Source organism: Lichenostomus cassidix, chromosome 1 (assembly GCF_008360975.1).
Source record: "Lichenostomus cassidix isolate B80296 chromosome 1, HeHo_3.0, whole genome shotgun sequence".
Taxonomy (NCBI): Eukaryota; Metazoa; Chordata; class Aves; order Passeriformes; family Meliphagidae; genus Lichenostomus; species Lichenostomus cassidix.
This window is the reverse complement of record NC_139479.1, coordinates 79,859,833-79,878,763: the sequence shown is the minus strand read 5'-3', so window position 1 is coordinate 79,878,763 and position 18,931 is coordinate 79,859,833. Positions and strand designations below refer to the sequence as shown.

General features: G+C 40.6%; 1 protein-coding gene across 1 annotated transcript in view; it reads left to right on the top strand.

Annotated features, from left to right (window-relative positions):
* Nucleotides 1–15,126, top strand: part of TYR (tyrosinase) — a 37,537-nt gene extending 22,411 nt beyond the window's left edge. Inside the window, exons 4-5 of the mRNA XM_085065320.1 lie at nucleotides 12,975–13,156; nucleotides 14,643–15,126. Of these exons, the coding sequence (XP_084921446.1) occupies nucleotides 12,975–13,156; nucleotides 14,643–14,866 (406 nt within the window). The 3' untranslated portion in view covers nucleotides 14,867–15,126. The remainder of the gene's footprint in view (nucleotides 1–12,974; nucleotides 13,157–14,642) is intronic.
* Nucleotides 15,127–18,931: the final 3,805 nt, after the last annotated feature.

The window sequence follows — 18,931 nt, the reverse complement described above, 5'->3', positions numbered from 1 at the left end:
ATTGCATCATTTACTGTCACATGAAATGGTAAACACAGGACACAGCTGGACACCCCTGCTCTGATCAGCAACACCCCATTCCCTCAGTCAACATTATAGACATTTTCAGTCCCTGTGGATTCAGTATACTCACCCTAATGCCAGCACCTACATCCACTTATAAAAAAAATGGAAAAAGTCAGCACTATGTCAAAAGTGGAAAAAGTGATTTTGTTGGAAAATGCCTTAACAAGAGAAAATTTGATTTTCACTCTCAGGAGATGTCAAAATAAAAGCTTCTTATTTTTACTCTGTTTTTGAAACAGAACATTTTCGTTTTCTCTTGAATGTCATCTAAGGGTTTTTAAACCAAAAAATGGCACAAGAAAAAACCAAGTTTTTCTCTTGTTTTGAAATGTTGACAGGAAACAAGAACTTATTTTAGAAGTTAAAAACTATGTGCTTCAAGGATTTGGAACATTTGGAGAAAAGGCATTCAAAAAGAATCATCAGAAATTCTTGTAAGACAATGCTATTTTTTCAGACTTGTTTAATACACGAAATAAGAGTGATTCTTTACCCTGAACTGTCTCTGGTGGGACACAACACAGACAAAGCATGAGGCCAAGGAATTATTTTCTCCCTTTGATATACAAAAACTTAGAGACACCAGAACATTTGACTGAGGTGCAGCTGATATAGAAATTGTAATACAATGATATATCAGCTAATAATAAAGCAGCCTAAAAATGGAAAAGTCCCATTATAAAAACAAAGTGTATGGTTAATTTTGTTCCTTAATATTGGCACAGCAAAGCTATTACTGCTTTTTAAGGTTATGTTTGCAAAAATATTATGACACAGCCTAGAAGTCATATTTTTCTGGAGCTGAATGAGCAACAGCTTGGAGGCACTTGAAATCTTTTAGCCAAAGGCAGGTCAAGAGGTTGCCATTAGAAATATCCTGGGAAGAGAGGTCTGATCAGCATGCACAGCTACATCCCACTAGCAGGCTCTGTGGTGCAGCAGAAAGGTAGCCCAGCTCTCACCCTTCCCTGACACTTAACAAAATTACCTTTTTAGAGCAGCTCCTGCTCACAGAAAGCAGCTCTGCTCTATCACAAATGGCTTTAGAGGAAGAAAACTGCTCTCCAGCAGCAGTTTCAGATGAGGGTGGGCCACGAATGACTTGGGTCACAAGTTTTATTGGCACACACAAGCTCCTACAAGTATAAGAGACAGAGCAGATAAGTACTGAAAGGGGGGAAATCTCGAGCATGGAAGTTTTTAGAAAGGAAATTTCTACAGTTTTAATTTTTTTTCCCCTTGGGGATGTCTACACATGTGCAGGAGGACACGTGTTCCCCCTGTTATCACAAGCCCTCTCTTGGCACTGAAGCAGAGCTGTTAACCTTTCCCTCCTAACCCCTCAGGCTTTTATAGCATGTTAACCAGAGCTACTCAGCTTGTTTGATAGAGCTGACTCACTCAAAGTGGGCTCAGTATGTGGGCAGAGTGCGTTCACATCTACTGCGAAATACCACATAAATATATCCATGGAAAGCAGAGTGTAAGTGGGAAGGTTGGGGTGTTGCTGAGAAACAGCTCCCCAGTATCTCTCCTCTGATATCGTCTGGGGCTGAAAGGCAAATCACACACCAGGAAACTGAGCTGTGCTCTAACATCTCCTTCAGTAAGCCTGAGCAGTTGCCATTGCACAGCACCCAAAGGGATGCAGGAACAGCCTAGGAGGGTCACATCACCTGTCATCTAACTCATACCATGGCTAGAGGAAAAAGGGAAGGAATATAGGTTTAAAGCATCCCTCTTCCAGTGGACAGAGGGGGATGGAATTTACACAGTACATTTGAGGGTGCACCTGCATTTAAAGTAACCTCAAATAAGTCCTCTGGATATCCACAGATAGACCATGCAGAGTCAGAGGCAGGGAGAAATAAGGACAAGTATCAGGCTCTGGAGGTATTCTTTTCATTGATTAAGTATACATATAACCTGTAGTGCTCCTGCTCCACCTTGCTTTATGGGAATGACTAGAGAAAGGCTAAACAGATGTCTTCTGGATCATATGTGAAATACAGCAGTTGGCAATCTCACCTGCCATGTCATTTTTCAGGCTAGATGTTTGTAATGATCCATTCTGTCCATAAAAGTCAATTATATAGAAGGTTCAGTTCAAATAGTCCCATTTAAAGTGTAGGTTTCATACCAGTCTGACTGCAAGATTTTAGTTCAGCCAACACAATTACTGAATGGATTACTTTGTGCACCACATATTTTGCAAATGATTAGTGGTTTTTAAAAGGAAAGGTTACACTGCCCTGAAACTTCACGAGAGCTGCATGATTAGTCTTCCCCTATTCTCTTAATTGTGGAGGAGGAGGAAGCTCCCTGCTGCACAGCAGACAGCTAGCATTTCCTTCCTGCAGCACTTCTGCAATAGCAGCTGATGTAATTGTTCAAATTGTAAAAAATCACAAGAAAACATGGCACTTTTCTCACCCACATGTAGCTACCTTCTATTCATCAAAGGAAATTATCACTTCACTCCCATAGATGTGATTTATTTTTATATGCCCTCGTGAACCTCAATAATGACAATATTTAAGTCTCAAAAGAACTGAATTACAGAGCACAAAAGTGGGTTCCATAGTGTCAATCCAGCTACCTCCACAGCAGTCCATTTTAATCTGTTTGTTATCTTTGTCTTCGGGGGAAAGTAGTTATTAAACTTTGGAGTAGCTGGCATTTGTTCTATCTCTGACTTCAAGTCATGTTCTTCTGTTAGTGACAAACCATGGCAAAAATTAATCTGAGAAATTTAACACAGGATATACATTCCATCAAATGGTCACTTCTCTTTTCAATGCAACACGTGGTTGCATTTGTATTTCCTTGTTTACAAAGCACAGAGGACACCCCATTATGTCTCATCTATAACTTGGGGTTTGCAGTGTTGGACAGTATTGGAGACCTAAATCCGAATGAGAAACAAATATTTCTGGCCAAACATTGCTCTGGTTTGACTGCAAGGGTGAAACAACACGCATGATGACAGCTATTTAAGGAAAAAATAATTTCTCTCCTGCACCTCATTTACAACTTTCATTGGTGTTAAACAAAGGCTGACCTGACTAAGAAAAGTCATAGAGTTCACATCAGATATCTGACAGAATCTCACTGCAGCTAATGCTCATTTAAACTCATTTCTTTACAGCAGAGATGTGGAAAAATCTCCCACAGGAATTAGCTTATTTTGCCTATAACTGGGTTATGCTAAGGCACTACCTAGTACTCCTTTAGAGAGTATGGACATTCCTCTGCACAGATTCCTACACATTTTTTTCCAACGCTCAGCTCTTCTCTTTAGTGTCAAGCTTAGCTTATCCATTACCTTCCTCTTTAGCAGAAATAAAGCACTTTACATGGTAATCTAACAGCAAATTATCAAATGTAAGTTGGGCTCAGCATTTTTTGTTTCATCCTACCCATTTTTCTGAGAAGGCAAAACCCAGAAATATTTCAGTAAGCTTTATTTCCTGGGAAAGTAGGTTACAGGACTGCCTAGCTTGTTAGGCTTTGTGGCAGGGGAGCTGTGCCCCAGACTTTATGCAATGGAGTTGAAGTCCCAGGTAGCTACATGAGTTTCCTGGGAAGGGTTAAGCAGTTTGCAATGTAACTAAAGGAAACTGGGACAGCAAATGGGGAACAGAACTGCAGGACTTCAGCAACCTTCTCTGAGAGAGGAGCCACATTTGGTCCTACACCACCAGCAGTGATCTCTACTCAGAATAATTTCATCTGAATTCTCTGCAGGACTCCAGTGCTTGAGCAGCTTCTTTTCACAATAGAGGCTTGAGGAGCTGGTGACTTTTTTATTCTAGGACAGAAACACTTGAAGGACTACATGATTATTGGAGCAATGAGGGGAAGAGATATAGCCCTCTGCAGTCAAATGAGCATGCAAAGCAGCAAGGAGATCCAACTGCATCTTCTCCAAATAGCTGTGGATGCTCAAGTTGTTTGACATAAAGATGGAAATTCTGAAGACCCTTTTCTTCTCTTAGTCCTACAGACATGTTGAGGGTGTTCGATAGATAAGGGGGAAAAGTTCTAAATCACATTGGTAGAGGGAATATTAAAAATTTCTCCTAAACAGCACAGAACTGTGTCACAGAAGGTCTAGGCTCAAAAAGGAGGAGCTCAGGAAATGGTTCCTTAGTTTAGGGAAAGGTTCTTCACCCAGAGGGCGGTTGGGCACTGGCACAAGCTCCCCAGGGCAGTGGTCACAGCACCAAGGCTGACAGAGTTCAAGAAGCATTTGAACAGCACCCTCAGACACATGATGTAACTTTTGGGGCTGTTCTGTGCGGAGCCAGGAGCTGGACTCAATGATCCTCGTGGGTCCCTTCCAAATCAGGATATTCTATAATTCTATGAATGCAGCAGCTGCAGTAACCTTCAGACTTTCAACAAAGTGGGACATTGAGGCAAAGTGGCATTGATTTCCTCTTAGAGGGGATTAGTTGTGTGGGACTACACCCTTGTCAATTCCCTCCCTCTTGTTTCCTTTACCTGATGCTTTCCAAACCTCCAGTTAGTGCAGTGAGAACAAAGGAGATGGAATGCTTGCAGTGAGATCCATGAAGCAGAGCAGCGCCAAGATGCTCAGGTGCCACATGGTTTCCCAGCTCTGGTGGTGCTTTGTACGGGGTGGGAAGGTGTCAGCACAGTCTGTTATTGTACCTCAATCAGAGAATGGTACTTTAAAAGACAGCCTGAAGCCAACATCAACCTTGCTGAATAAGGAAGGGGCTTTGTACCATCTGCATGTTGCCCCTCTGTGTTGCAGGTGGTGTATTCCATTCTACTCCACAAAATAACCCAACTTTTGGTTCAGAAGATGAAGTAAAGGGAAACAATAAAGTAGGCCAGACCTTTCCTGAAAATGAATATTCACATTTCAGAGGCATATAATTGATCTGCATGGGAATATATGCTCTGAGAAAAAAAATCAGAAGCACAGCATTATGTGAGAAGACAGCTCCACCAGGCTAAAACATCCCTCTTTTTTTCTGTTTTGTGCAAGTCTGTGTTTTAAGTGTTGACAAATCTAGAAGCCCAAGCTGGTATGGCTGTCACAGCTTCATGCCCTTGGGTGCAGTCAGTGGTGAGGCAGAGCATGTATTCCCAATGTATTCCCAAGGGGCACACATGCACACTGTAGGTGGATGTATATGTGTGTGCACATATGCAAACATGCTTGATCAGACACACAGATCAGTGCAAGAAATGCAGCACTCATGCAAAATCCCAACAGCACCAACAGCTTCATCCTCTCTATGTCTTTATCTGACCATGACAAAAGACTTTTATGGGAAAATATGCATAGATATAGAGCTATACATATGCACAGTGTGGATTCTGCAGTAACTGGCCTCAGGCACACAGTCTGACCCCATCCCCTGGTCTGCAGTGCCTCACCCACAGGCAGGCACCCCACACATGCATGCATCAGCAGGTTTCTCCAGTGGCTGGTCCAGGGACTGCCATAGGGTAACTTCACATAGGTACTGAGAGGCTTTGGGAGAGAGATGGTGATGTCCAAAGATGCTTCCTGCATGCTGCAGCTTGGAATTGATGATGGAAGCCCCTGGATGTTCTCCAGCAGCTGGAACTAGATGCAGGATAAGCACTGTAACCCAGGGCAATCCTCAGCAGTGATTCACCAGTGGGGGACACAGTCTCAGAGGCTTTCGACGGGTTTTCACAATAATTGAGGGCAGCATCTTAATTTTTAATCAGACACTTGCATTATGACAGCGTAATTTGTTTACAACCTGCCTGACAGTCCCTGTAGTGCCTTTAGCCAACTTAAAACAAAAAGAAAAAGAAAGAACACTGCAATATAACCTCATACATTGGCAAACATTGCAGTGCCTTGACTTTACAGCCTCAGCATCAGCACCTCTTCCAGGACTGAAGCACCAATCTTTCTCCCAAATGCTTGGGATGGGAATTACCTGAGGTGACTTTGCAATACCATCTGACTAGTGCCAACTTTTGAAGTGATGACTACTGTGTAATCACAGTCCTTGGGCTGGCATTTCAGCTTTCCTCAATTTATTTCCTTTTTCTTTTCTTTCCAAATGCAAATACATGTTGCTTGCCAGATTTCTTCTACAGCATGTCAGATCTCATGATACTGAAATAAATTGTACAAATGAGCTCTAAGCAACAATGTTCTGTCTTCCTTCTGCCATAGTCAGTTTGATCTAGCCTCAGTCTCACAACTGGAGATGAGGAATGAAAGTCTCTGTGTCAAACCTGGCATGACTAAGGACATGGCTTTGGATTTGAATGTGATAATGTTATTAGTGGCTTACAAAGTGCTGTCTAGCAGCTGAACGGTTAGTACTGAGTGCAGGCTTGGCCGAGGCATGGCTTTATCAGGCTGTTGAGAACAAAGGGCACAATTTCAATGTTGCTTTAAGTCAGTTTCACCTGGCACATTAGTTAGGAAGAAGAAAAAGTCCTACCTGGTAATTAGTGCTACCCAGAGGTGTTCAGCTCTGTTTATCCCTTGTACTGGGACTGGCCATCACACATGAGAATAATGAACCAGATCCATGGCTTTAGCTCACCTAAACTATCCCAGAATAAATAAAAATGAAGGGGAGGTTTGGTTTTAAGCCAAATCAGTTCCTTAATCCCACTCATGGCATAGCTGTGCAAATGCTGAGAAAGAAAGTGGGGACAAGGAGGCAGGAGGAAATCCGTGCTGTGTCCCCTGCAGTGCAAAGGACCCAGAGTGACCATGACACTTCACCATAGGGCGACTGCAGTCCTCCCACCAGGCATACCTGCAGTGCCACACTTGTTCCTGCTCGTGTGACAGAGGAATTCAGACAGAGGTACTGAACCCTCTTCTTCCCTCTTCACCTCTCTCCAGCTGTCCTTCCTTGCAAGGTAAAACACACTGGATTAAACTTTTTCTGATAAATCTTCCTGAAGGGACAGTTAGTTTACACTATGAGCCAGTGTTTCTGAGGTGGATCAGTCATAGAAATGGATATTTAAGTTCTGGTTTCTCCTCTTACACCCAATCAGTCCAGAGTACCTCTGCTTGTGACTGTGGTAGCATGCTGGGGAAATGGCCCTCAGAAGAGATACTTTGTAAAATTATAAAGAAAAGGCCTACTCATTGTTTTACTCTACTTTTTCTACATTTTAAGATTTCCTTCCTGTGAGCAGCATCTTTTTTCAGAGTGCACAACACTATCTGGAAAAGTAGGAAGAAATCCAGCCTGTATACAGCAGCACTCTTATACTCTGACTGGTATTTCCCACTGGCAACATAAACCCAGTTGTTTCTTGGCTCATCCTTTCATTAGTTATAATCCCACTGCATATATTATTCATTAAAAAATATGAATTCATATTTTCAATAAGAAAATATGTATTGGTGGCCTTTTTTTAATCATCCTCAAATCAACCCTATTTTCTCACAACTCTTTAAACCAAGGTGGGATTGTTTGTTTGTTTGTTTGTGTTTTTTAATTAATTTTCCACTAAGGCTCATTTCATTTCGTTTTCACCTGGTATGTATGGAACAGAAGAGAGAAAATTCTTGAGTCGATTTATATGCAATTAAATAGAAGCGATATATCCATGTCTTTTATAGATGACTTTAATTTTCTCTGTTAAAGCACAAGTACCACACTAAAAGTTTTTGAAACAGCAAATTATATTTTCCCTGAATGAAAATTTAAACTGCCAAAGCATCATACCTGGTGGGCGTCATTATTGCTTTTTACCACATATCTGTTCTTTGGAACTTATTAGAGCTGGTACACACAAGTATTAATTCATCAGCAGTTACAGTGACCTATACACAGATATATAGCAAAAAAAATTAAATAAAATTGAGACTCCATGCTTTACAAGGGTATAACCTAACTCTTAGAGGTGCCGGAGTTGGGTACAAACTGGGCCATAGCTGAGATCCCACTCTACTACAGTGTGTCTAGTGTGAATTTAGGTAAGTTATTTTCCCTCTCTGCCTATTTTGTCTAGAGTAAAATGAGGCCTGTAAGAGTCTCTAAAATTTCTCTAATATGCAGGAAGAATATTCTTTGCTTTTATGATTATTTGGGAATCCTTCTGACCAGATGACCTTCTTAACTATTTCTACATCAAACATAGTTTCTGACTGAATCAGGTTGTTTAAGTGACAGTGAATTTATCATGTCCCATGATCAGTTTTTCCAAAGCTTAAATACAAACCCTGAGCCTTATTTTAATCTACAGTTGTCTAAATCCAATCCATTCTACAATATTAAAATTCTATTTCCTACCACAAAAATAAACTTTGCTTAGGGTGTTCATTATCATAATCTAGTAATTACTTGAATATTACACCCACTGCAAAATAATTTTTGCTCTGAAAGTACACTTTAGAGAGACTAAGCCTCTACGAGCACTAAATGTGAGCCAGGGCATCTTTCAAAATTCAAATTATTCTCCAATCTCTTTCAGTTCATGGGCCTCTTATATGGGACATTCAGTTTGGGGACTTTGATTTCTTCACACGAAGGAAGAAGCCTTCCAGATGCAAACAGTATTTTCTCTAATCTAGACAGAATCATTCTTTTATCTGCCCTATGCCTTTAAATAAAAACTACCTTTTCCAAGTCACTTTTGCTTTCTGCTGAAGAAATATAAAGAACATTAGGGCTATCAGGAGACTAATCTCTATCTAATATAGTTATTTTCCACATTTTAAATTTCTCTTTCTTAAACTTTGGTGGTCTGTGACCCTTCTAGATAGACCTATCATCCTGGAGGATTTATGGCTTATTGCCACTAATCCCAGGCTGACGTCTCTCCATTTCCATCTCTGAATAAAATTCCCAACAACTTCTGGTTAGCTCTTCTTTCCTTTATCCCGCCTTGTCTTCCCACCACGCTCATATCCCATCTGCTCCCTTAGTACTGCCAACATCTCCTGAGTGATGCCAGTCTAGCTGGAATTGCAACACTAAAAAAGTCTCTGTCTCTAGAAAATATCACTTCCAGATATACAAATAGCAACTTATCTGCTTGCTCTCTTTGTCTAGATACTGAGGAAGAAAGTAACCAACCAGACTTCTCTAGGAGCCAGAGAGATTTCTCTCCTTCTCACTAAACTTATGTCCAGTACTCTCTACACAAAATAAGTATGGAGATTGGATATTGCAGAACCCTGATCTGAGTCTTCAGATGTTCTTTTTGCTACCTTTAGTTAAATTATGTCAAGGGAGGCAATGTGGAATTAAATGGCCTAAAGGTGTCTTTTACCTCATGGTCCTGCTTTGTTAGGCTCTCAGCTCCAGGGAAGGATTCAGAGGTTCATACAAAGAGAACATAAGAGCAGTAATTTTCCAAGATAACCAATTCTAGGGAGTTGAGGTCTGCTGCACTGCTACAAACCTGGCTTTTTTACCAGGAGCTTTGTCACTCCATGAAGGGACCAGCTAATTACCTTGGCATTTTGCCTCTCTGCATGTAGCATTAGCTCTGCAGACCTGGGCTCTTCCAAGGTTGTAGCTCCTGAGAAAAGAACAGGAAACAAGCACACATTTTCAAGATACTAAAGGAAAATAACTTACATGACTGCTGTTAGGGGGAGCAAAGAAAAACTTCTTTCAACTGTAAGCAGATCAACATCGTATGAAGGAAACACTGTTTTCTTCCTGTCATGGAAACCACATGCCTGTTACTGGATTAAACAACTGTCTCTGTAGATCAAGGCACATGGAAGAATTGCAGTGATTCATCAAAGCTGTCCAGATGTGTTCTCTTTGCCTACAGGAAAGGACAGCCCTGCATGATAGAAAAATATTTGATACCAACTGCCTTAAATAAAGCCAGGGCTGGAGAAAGCATCTTATTTGAAGAAACAATGTATTATACAATATTTGATTCAGTGGTCACAGTATGCTGAAACAAAAGAGAGTGTGATTACTTTCTCCAAATGTAATTTTTTTTTGGCCCAAATCTTTTCAATTATGTCCCTAAGGACAGGAGCACTGTGCCAGTGTCACTACCTGGATGACAGCAAAAGCCATAGGCTACTTCAGGATTTCAATTTTCCTTGAAGATGCATAAGGGGAGTTAACAGTCTTGGTTGTGGAGTCATGGAATGTAACTCTTTGATATGAAATGGCTTATAGTGTCCAAGAAGAACTATTTGTACTTCATCAACAGAAACACAGCTTAAGTTGTGCCCCATCCATGGGCTTCTCTCCTCTGCTGGATGCAATCAGGAATTTTCTTTTTCCACTAAGCTGGGAAACTGTTCATGAAAAGCAAGAGTAAGGTTCTTCTTCCATAACTTGCAAAATATGAGTAAGGCAGGAAAATGGCAGTGCCTCCCTTAAAAGGAGGAATACAAACAGATGTAAAAACATGTAAAAAATATTACTGATATACTAAATCTGTCAGTTTTCTCAGGCAAATTCAAAAAAAAACCAAAACCAGGAACACTATCCTGAAAATACAGATCATTATGCATTATGTTGCCAAGAAAAAAATAGTGTTTTGAGTCCATCTTACTGAACAAGCTGGGAACAAGTCTTTAAATTGAAATAATAAATGCAACTTCACCCAATCACTTTATTAGCAAGCAGAATATGATCCTAATCTTTCAAAGTGTCAAATAAAACCCAAAAGCAAAAAACCAAAGACAGCTATGATAAATGCACATGGTCAGTTGTTCTGAAGGGAGTAGAAGAAAATGTGACTCTTAAAGCTTAAAAAGATGTTTCTGAGATTTCTATGGTGGCATACAGATATGTTCAATGAAACAGATTTCAGTCAAGATGATAAGATTTTGTGCCAGCTAATGGAGAGAACTGCTCCCAAACAACTCAATGAATTGTGCAACACATCTTGTTCATCAGCAAAACTCATCATATCAGGATTTAGAGGGATATGATCACATATAAATCTAAAGATCAGCTGCAAGGGCAGACAATTCAGTGCTCCTGCTACCGCTGAGCAAAGCTTGATACCTCATGTGGGAACCACACTGCAAATGAAGGAATCCAAAAGCACATATGTTCATTCCCATGGAAATGCTTTGCATTTGCATTCTGCTTGAAAGATTACTGGCCTAAGGATTCTTATTGAAAGCTCTTATGCAACAGCAACACTTGAATCATGCAGAGAGGATGCTGCATTTCAGAGCATGTAATGCAAAGCTATTTCAGGCAAATGACGACTTTTAGCTCTGAACCTTGTGCTCATCAGCCCTCCGGATTTTCAGAATGTGACTGCTCAGCATTTTCTAAAAATCAGACCCTGGGAAGTACCTCAGATTGAGCAATCCAAAGTTAGGGTACGGATCATCACCAGACTTCAAAAATCTGATCCCAATCCTATCTCTGCTTCTTAAAATATTACCATGCTCCCACAACCAAAGTAGCTCTGTATCTAACAACCTTGTCCTGCAGAGAAGAGCTATCTCAGCTCTCATCTACAACTGCTAAGAAAATAAGGCACAGATAGTCAGGATACTTTACCCAAGGCATGAGTAAAAGCCAGGCAGGGAAAAGATTGGAGTACAACACTCTCCCACACACCAACCCTCCTCCAGCTAAATAACTCCTTCATATTCTATGGGTTTCTTTAGTGATTACTGAATTTCTTCATGCTATTCTCTGAAGATTACAGAGTTTCTGTTCAAACTTTGAGATAACTCCAACTGAAATCTTCATATTGTTTCAATGTATCCATTTGAAAGCTTCAACTAAACGTTATTACTCAGATAAGAGTTTTTCTAGACAGGGTTGATGAAATTAGCTGAAGAACAGAGACACAAAGATTTTAATCAAAATTAATACCTGCATTGTAAAGGGTAGACAAGGCTCTCCCAAAAAGAGAGCCAAGATTTTGGTCCTACCTCTATTTTGATGAGTGTGAGAGGGCTTTAATTTGGTGGGCTATACAGAGTGTTCCTCAACATTTCTGTCCAAAAATAAGAGGTAGAAATCTACTGGCAGAATTCCTGGATAACTTGCAGAGATTCTGATACCCCTGAGCACTTGCATTTAGGGAATGTGTTTCTGAGATAACCTGAATCCATAAACAGTTGGGGGAACAGGGGAGGAAAGTCCATGTCCCCCTGTGAGTGGCTGGTGTTGGGGAGGAACAACTGGTGAGCAAAGATCTCAATTAAAGCACAATTTACAGGCCTCTTTAGACCTCTTCTATCCCTTATAACTGATAAATGAATCCAGCGATCCCTCCCCGAGCTTGATGTTGACAATAACCTCCCACCAGGATCTTCTGATTTAGTATGGAGTCCTCTTTCTTCATGCAGAACACACCTGCATCTGTTTGCCCTCCAATATTTGCCACCTTCCCTATTCCAACCTGGCACATTCAGGTGAGTAAACACAAAGAGATCAGAGAGAGGACTTGAGGATTGAACGAAAGTGAAGAGTTGAGCAGAAAAAGCTCAAAGGGAGGAGACTTGAAGAGGCTTTGGAAGGTTCTTAGTTTTTCTTTCCAAACACATCCAGTAGTTGACTTGAAAATGTCAATATGAACTCTTCACAACCAGCTACAAATGTTTCTGAGAGTGAGGAGGAAACACTGAGGTCTTTAATCCATTTCTCTCTATCCCTCACCACCACATCAATTGCTGAGCACAGAAAGAGAATAACTTACATTTATAGAATTTAAAAGCATATTTAGACTCTGCAGCACTGCAGGCATTTGCTTTTCGTAGGCTTGCACAGGAACTCAGGACTGAAGTGGATAACCCCAAATTTGGAAATCTGGAAAGTATTACACACACATAAACACTAGACATTGCATGCAAATCTGTCTCCAGCATTTAAAGGGGAAAAAAAAAAGGAAACTCTTTTAATCTTCAAGAAGAAAATTTCTGCTAATTGCCATCATTAATTAACATGCTTTTTCTTCCACAGCATTTTTGAGCGATGGTTAAGAAGACATAGGCCCATGCTAGAAGTTTACCCAGCAGCCAATGCACCAATTGGGCACAATCGGGAAAATTACATGGTCCCCTTCATCCCTCTTTACAGAAATGGAGAATTTTTTAAACCTTCAAGAGAGCTGGGGTATGACTATGAATATCTGCAAGAACCAGGTAATGTTGTAAGTTTGGGTAAATGTAAAAGGTGAAATGTAAAATTTGTTGTCTGTAATCTGGAATATGTCTGTCATATGAAAAGATAAAAAAATCCTTCTATTTCAGATTGTTTCCTGAATATATCCCAAATTGTACCTTCTTTTTCACATTTCTGGTCTGACATATATTTATACATATCTGACATGATACTGTTAAAAAAGATCCAAGCAAAAACCAGTCACCAAAATCAGTGCCATCCATCCTAGCCTATTAATAGCAGAATCTGACCCAAATGGCCAGCTGGTCATCAGAACTGGGAGGAAAAGTGCTGGACTTCAAGCCTGCCATTATGGAGAAGATTATTCTGGGACGTATTGAAATACCTGAAAGGCATTGCAGTCAGAGATCAGAGACAGCACAACTTCATGAAGGGAAAGTCCTGCTTACCTAACCTGATTTCCTTTTATGATAAGGTAACCCACCCAGCTGGTCAAGGGAAGGCAGTTGATGTAATCTTTTTGGATTTCAGTGAAGCTTTCGATGCTGTCTCTCACAGGACCCTTTTGACAAAGTGTCCAGCCCACAGCTGGATAAACATGTGATGGGTGAGCAGCTGGCTCAGGGGTCAGGCACAAAGAGTTACAGGGAATGGAGTGACATCAGCCTGGGGACCTGTCACTGGTGGGGTTCAACAGGGCTCCATCCTCAGCCCTATGTTCTTCTACATCTTCATAAAGGACTTGGGCACAGGACTGGAAGAGATACCAAGCAAGTTTGGAGACAGTAAAAAACTGCCCTGGATTCACCAAAGAAAGAGGAGTTCTTGTGCAAACAGTGACCACAGAAGAATTGTGTACTGCCTCTCCCCACACAGGAACTATCAAAGCAAGCAGGAGGCAGGTTCACAATTAGTGAAAGAAAGGTTTTTTCCCCACTGAATATGTAGCTAAGGAGGGGATCTTCTTGCTGCTGTAAGTTGTGATACAATTTCAAAGAGCAGCTTCTAAAGACGATGGAAGGAAAAGAAATTCTCCAATGACTATTACACACAACACCACATTTTGTTCAGGAAATCCCTGACCTGTAAATTGTTGGAGGCTGGGTAAGTATGTTGTGAAAGCATTGTAATAGGCTTGACTTTTTCTTAAACTCTCCCTAGTGTTCTGCCTCAGTTATCATTAACCAAGGATGCTGAGCTAGCAGGAATTTGGTCAAACAGTATCAAACTTCTTGGGTTATACTCTTTAAGTTTTGACAAAACTGTGAGGAGCACTGGGAACAGTGAACTCCGTGCCAGCGCTGGATATGAAGATTGAGAAACAGACGGTCAGGGCTGAAGAGATTTATTTAAAACTATTTGTGACCCTCCGACATTTTCTATCACTCTTGCCTATTTATACTCAGCCTTACAGTGTTATCCAGTATTATATTATAGAACTGCCATAAACTGACAGTACGCTGCACCATGTAAAAGGACCTTTCCTTTTCTGTTTGTTTTTTCTAGCCCTTGAGTCTTTCCAAGACTTTTTGATACCCTATCTTCAGCAAGCCCGTCAGATCTGGGCTTGGTTGGTTGGAGCAGCTGTGTTTGGAGGAATCCTTACTGCTATGCTCACAGGGCTCATCAGGGCCTGCCGGAAGAAAAAAAGAGGAACTTCTTCAGAGATACAACCCTTGCTCACAGAAAGTGAAGATTACAACAATATAACTTATCAGTCCAATTTCTAGAGGCCTCCAGTAACTCAGTCATGTTACTAAGGTGTTAATCAAGCATGCAGGGTTTGATTGATGTTTACAAGTATCTTGTTGAGGTGTGCTGCAGAAGCAGGATGGGCAGTCTCCTCAAGTCTTTGTAACCTCCAGTGTTGTAGCATCTTGTCAGATCCACTCCTACAAAAATCTCCCAGATCCAACATAAGCTACCACGCCACCCAAAGAACAACGTGTATTTCCTATGCTTGATTAAATAACACTCCTATGAAACCTGACCAGCTTGTGTGTTGGTGGATTTAATGTACAGTTCTCTTTTATTTGCTCTTTCACCTTCTCCAGCAGCACAGAAGGATGGGGAATGGGAGCTGTTATATCTAAGATATAAAGGCCCATTCAATCTGTGGAGGGAGAGTGAAAATCCCATAAGCTCCCAGAGGCTTCCCAAAGTGTCTTCTGTTGGAGTCTGGAGCTGGTACACATCTGGATCGCCAGTCCTGGAGTTAGAATATGACAGGAGTATGTTGGAATTGTGCACCTTAAAAGTCCCCAAAGCCCAGCTTTAAGACAGTCTGAATGGCTGTGGCAGTCTGGGATGGACAGGTAGACCTGTGACCCCTAGTTGTGTGGTTGCCCTGACAGAAAGGCCACTCCTGTGCTTCATGAGATATTTATTAAAAAAAATGCCATTATGCAAAATATTTCAGTGTCAGTAAAGCATCCTTTGAAAAGTTGTTCTGATAGAAAAATCCTAACTGTATTAAGCAAGTTTATTTCAGTCTTTTCAGTATTCCATGGTAACAGCATTTCATCATTTTCACACTGATCAAGGTAATTTTAACCAGATGCCACCCAGTTGCAATGGACATGGCCAACAAGTAATTTCTGATTCAACTCTTCAGCTGTTCATGTCTTCTCCATAGATCACCAGTGTTGGCTGGACCTCTCTCCTTTGGCCATGGCAAAGCACTATGTGTGAAAGGATCAAAGTGAAGCATTGGCTCATTGCGTCTTCTACACCTTACCTTTTGGCAGCTCTTAATCATCCCTTCTTCCTCAAAACCATGGAATGCATAGTTTATACTTGTGACCAAACTCATGATATATTAGTGACAGTCTGTTTATGCTCTGCTCAAATAATTAAAACATTTCCAGGCAGACTTTTTCCTTTTTTTCAGTGAAAGATTTAACAGCCCATTTTCTTCCCCTGGAAGTTTCATCACAGAGAACTCAAACTAGCTTTTAGTGATGAAACAGAATTTTTATCCCTTTCATAATTATAGACATACCCCCAAGCAATTTTCCCCCTCACCATATGACCTGGAGACCACACCTGCTTTGAGAGGGAACAAAGAGCACAGGCCTGTTTCCAACAGTCAACTGACTTTTTGGGGACCCTCCATGTCAGCTTGGACCAGCCACCTAGGTTTTGGATGGGTCAGAAGGAGGAAGAGGCTCTTTTTAGCATCATGGCACTAAATGTTTTCTTGGCCACCAGCACTGCCAGGAGGTGTGTATTCTTGTCTTAAAGCTACAAATGCAATGGCACATTCTTTTCCTTCTAACAGTTGTATTCAAGGTTGTGTTTACCCCTGGGCTTAGACATATATAAATTAAGTATTGAAGGACCTCTTTTCTTCATAAATGCTTCCCTGAGATGGAAGCTAGAACTGCATTTTTTTTTTTAATTGGGGATAATGCCATGAGGCTGTGCTTGCCATGTGATCTCATCAAATCAGAATTATCAGAGTTTAAACAAAATTGTGCCTTTACCTTTTCCTCTGTTTAGCCAAGGTACCCTGAAACAACAAACTCCCCATTGCCATTAGGCAGCTGGCTCAGGCTTGGGGTGCTTATCCTGACTGGATCAATGCCAAAAATGGAGCATTACAGTACTTGGTGCTTGAAAATCTAGATCCTGTGTATGTACACCATGCAGTCACATAAACCTTCACCCAGTGGGCACTGAGGTTAGGCTTGTACAAAAATACTTTTTGGATGAGTTTCGACCAGTTTAAACGTCCAGGGAAGTATCTGCAGCATCAGCACCATGTTGTTTCACATGATGAAAAAAAAAACCATTAAGAAATCTAGAGGATACCTGACAGCTTCATTGTAAGGTACTGCGTGTCTCTGGCCTTAGCAAGAGACTGTTGCCTCTGTCAAGTTTTTCATCTTCTAGTCTGGTCTCTTACTTCCTTTGACTGTTAAGAGTCACATTTAGCCAAGGCAAGACAATGAACAGCTGTCAGTCTTTTTCATTCTGTTCTCCCCCCACATTTTACCCAAATTTGTATTTTTAGCACCTGGCCTCTCCATTGACTTAAATCTGTAATTCACCATCTCTGTACATGCATGTGTATGGATGCAAGTCATTTTGAATCAGTCTCCATAGTGAGCTGAAAATTGGCAGCAATGAGACCTTGTCATTAAAAACGGCCTCTAACTGTAATTTTTGTAATAAGCTCTGAATTAGATATGAAATAGCTCTTATAACTATAGAAAATCAACCTATTTCTGCAGATCCATCTTCCACCCATTAGGCTTTCTGATGTCCCATTTTATAAATGGAGATTTCCCCAGAAGTCTGTCCATTACCTCCTTCTCTTGAGGGCATCAGTTATGTAGAATTCACATGATGCCAAAAAGTTCTAGAAATTCGATAGATTAGTAAAACATGTAGGAGAACAAGTACTTTCCCCACATACAGAAAAAAAAATCCTCTTTGAAACCAGAATTTGGCAGGTGTGCTGCCAGAACTTCAATTCTGGACTCTCACTGTGGCTTAGCACTTCAGATCACATCCCTTCATGAAACTTGATTCCCTCTCCTATCATCCCAGACTGCAGTGTCTTACGTGACCAGAAAAGAGATCCCTGGGGGCTCAGTGGTGGGATTGTCCCACAGTTTTCAGACTGGTACAGGGGTGGTGATGACAGGCATGGTAGTATATGTACAGCAGTGTGTCATACAGATTTTAAAGGAACTTGGATGCATAAAAGCACCTCCCAGCTTTTCTTCACTGTTTTCTAGTAAAAGAAACATTTTCAGGCAATAATACGCAAACAAGGCATTTTCAGGTCAATTACATATTGTTGACAAAATTTCACACATTTTCCTGTAATCAAAACAGTGTTATAATGCTTCTGGTTTGAATTTGCTTCTGATTTCTTGGAAAAGTTAAGCACAACCATTTCAATGTGCTACATTTTCAAACTGTGCATCTTTCCAAGCACTTCTGACAACAGTGCCATAAATATAAATAGTTTGCAGAGCCTCTCAGCTCTTAGGGCAGATCCACGAACAAGGTTTTCCTTGCCTCGCATAGCAATACAACCTTACTTGTAATCAGGTTCTGTTTTTCCCCACCAGTGACTAATGATAGGAGATTTTCTACAACATTCATGTTTTTACTCACCTTCATTTTGTGCAACCTATTAAAAATAAATAGTCTATACATAACATAGAAGAAAATATATTTCTGGAAGAAGTGCTAAGACCTTAAGTTGTCTGCATATGACTCCTTCATGCAAAGGCAATAACCTTAAAAAAAAGTGCTGGCTGTTTTTTCACAGAGCTGAACATATCAGGAAGATGTCTTGACTTGAAGGCCTGGATGATTTTCTCATAAATTCATGAGGGATTGGCAGAGTGGTGCTCTGCTAAATTTACTATTGACTGATTACATTGTCAGATGACCTGTATGAAAAATATACATGGTTAAATAGCTTGAAAAGTACCAAATTATCAAAATGACAGTATTTGTATACAGAAATATTTAATGGTGCAATTATGAGAAAATGTGATTTTTTTTTTCAACTGAAGCACCACATCCATCCTAGAGTAAAAGAGCTATCACAGTCATTAGCTGATAGCAGAATACATATGTTCATGGCAAAAATACAAATACTGAAATAACTGTATATTTACTACAGTAGTAAAGGTTATACAGCCTTTGCATGTTTGTAGACAGGCATTACAAGGACTCTTTTTCCAGCTTCCCTTTCATCTCGATGACTTCGCAGTCATTTATAATAAGAGCAAGTGAATGTAACAGTTCTGAAGTCAGAACAGCAGCAATTT